Here is a 1,123-nt window from a genome sequence, read left to right as displayed (position 1 = left end):
TACAGTTATTTTTGGAATTTATGATCATGATTTATATGATCTTTTTTTAGGAAATTATACCTAATGTTTGAGTTAGAAAAGCAGAAATTAGGAATTATTGAGACTAAAATTAAAGGAATGGATGTTGATGGATAATCACAGACTGGAATATGTCAACTTTTACTCAATACTATTTCAAAACCACTCCAATTTCTTTTCAAATACTATAAAATTGAATAAGATGCCCCAACATTACCCATCAAAATCACCCCAAAGAGCGTTGTGTGGAATCAATCATGTTGTTTTGGGTAGTTACAATTGAGGGTTAATTAGTCAGTCTGGTGAGTAAAGTCTGGGAGGTTTTCATTCAACGGCAGTGAACTTTAAATAGAAATTCCTGTACGGACTTGTTGCCATAACGGTTATGAAATTTGCTCCACCAAAATCAGTTAGATGCTCTTATCTGTCTTCTTCTTTAGGACATATTTCATCTCTGTTTTGCTCTCTGTCTCTCCAGGATTTGACTGGAGTCTCCACTTCAAGTGGGAGCAGATCCCCATAGAGCAGAAGATGGCGCGGAGCGACCCCACGCAGGCCATCAGGTTGGGCTCCAGCTGTCTCCTCTGTCCATATCATTGCCATCAGATTGATTCTAAGCCTAATAAAAAAATCATCGTGGACACACGTTATGTATAGGTATGAAATATTATGGATTTGCATTCATAAATCAAAGTACAAAAACAATCTTGCGTTCCATGACTCCTAGCGACCTGGTACCCTGGGTGGGAGTCAAAATGGAAAATCAACCCTTTTGTTGACGCTTTTTAATCAAAGTTTTTAACTTTTTCTTCCGTTCTTCACTTTTTTTGACGTTACGTAACACTAACTTATTAACTTTAGTTCTACAGTTATTTTTGGAATTTATGGTCAATAAACCTCATTTATAGGAAATGATACCTAATGTTTGAATTAGAAAAGCAGAAATTAGGAATTATTGAGACTAAAATTAAAGGAATGGATGTTGATGGATAATCACAGACTGGAATATGTCAACTTTTACTCAATACTATTTCAACAACACTACAATTTTTTTCTCCAAATATTATAAAATTGAATAAGATGCCCCAAAATGAATGAAAGTAGA

The 1,123-nt window shown here is 34.8% G+C and overlaps 1 protein-coding gene across 1 annotated transcript in view; it reads left to right on the top strand.

The window, feature by feature from the left end:
- galnt16 (UDP-N-acetyl-alpha-D-galactosamine:polypeptide N-acetylgalactosaminyltransferase 16) overlaps positions 1–1,123 on the top strand; it is an 80,472-nt gene that overhangs the window by 40,302 nt on the left and 39,047 nt on the right. The window contains exon 8 of the mRNA XM_032511079.1: positions 497–581. Coding sequence (XP_032366970.1) covers positions 497–581 — 85 coding nt within the window. The remainder of the gene's footprint in view (positions 1–496; positions 582–1,123) is intronic.

Source organism: Etheostoma spectabile, unplaced genomic scaffold, assembly GCF_008692095.1.
Source record: "Etheostoma spectabile isolate EspeVRDwgs_2016 unplaced genomic scaffold, UIUC_Espe_1.0 scaffold314, whole genome shotgun sequence".
Lineage (NCBI taxonomy): Eukaryota > Metazoa > Chordata > Actinopteri > Perciformes > Percidae > Etheostoma > Etheostoma spectabile.
Note: the sequence above shows the minus strand (reverse complement) of the source record. Positions and strands in the feature narration are given on the sequence as shown.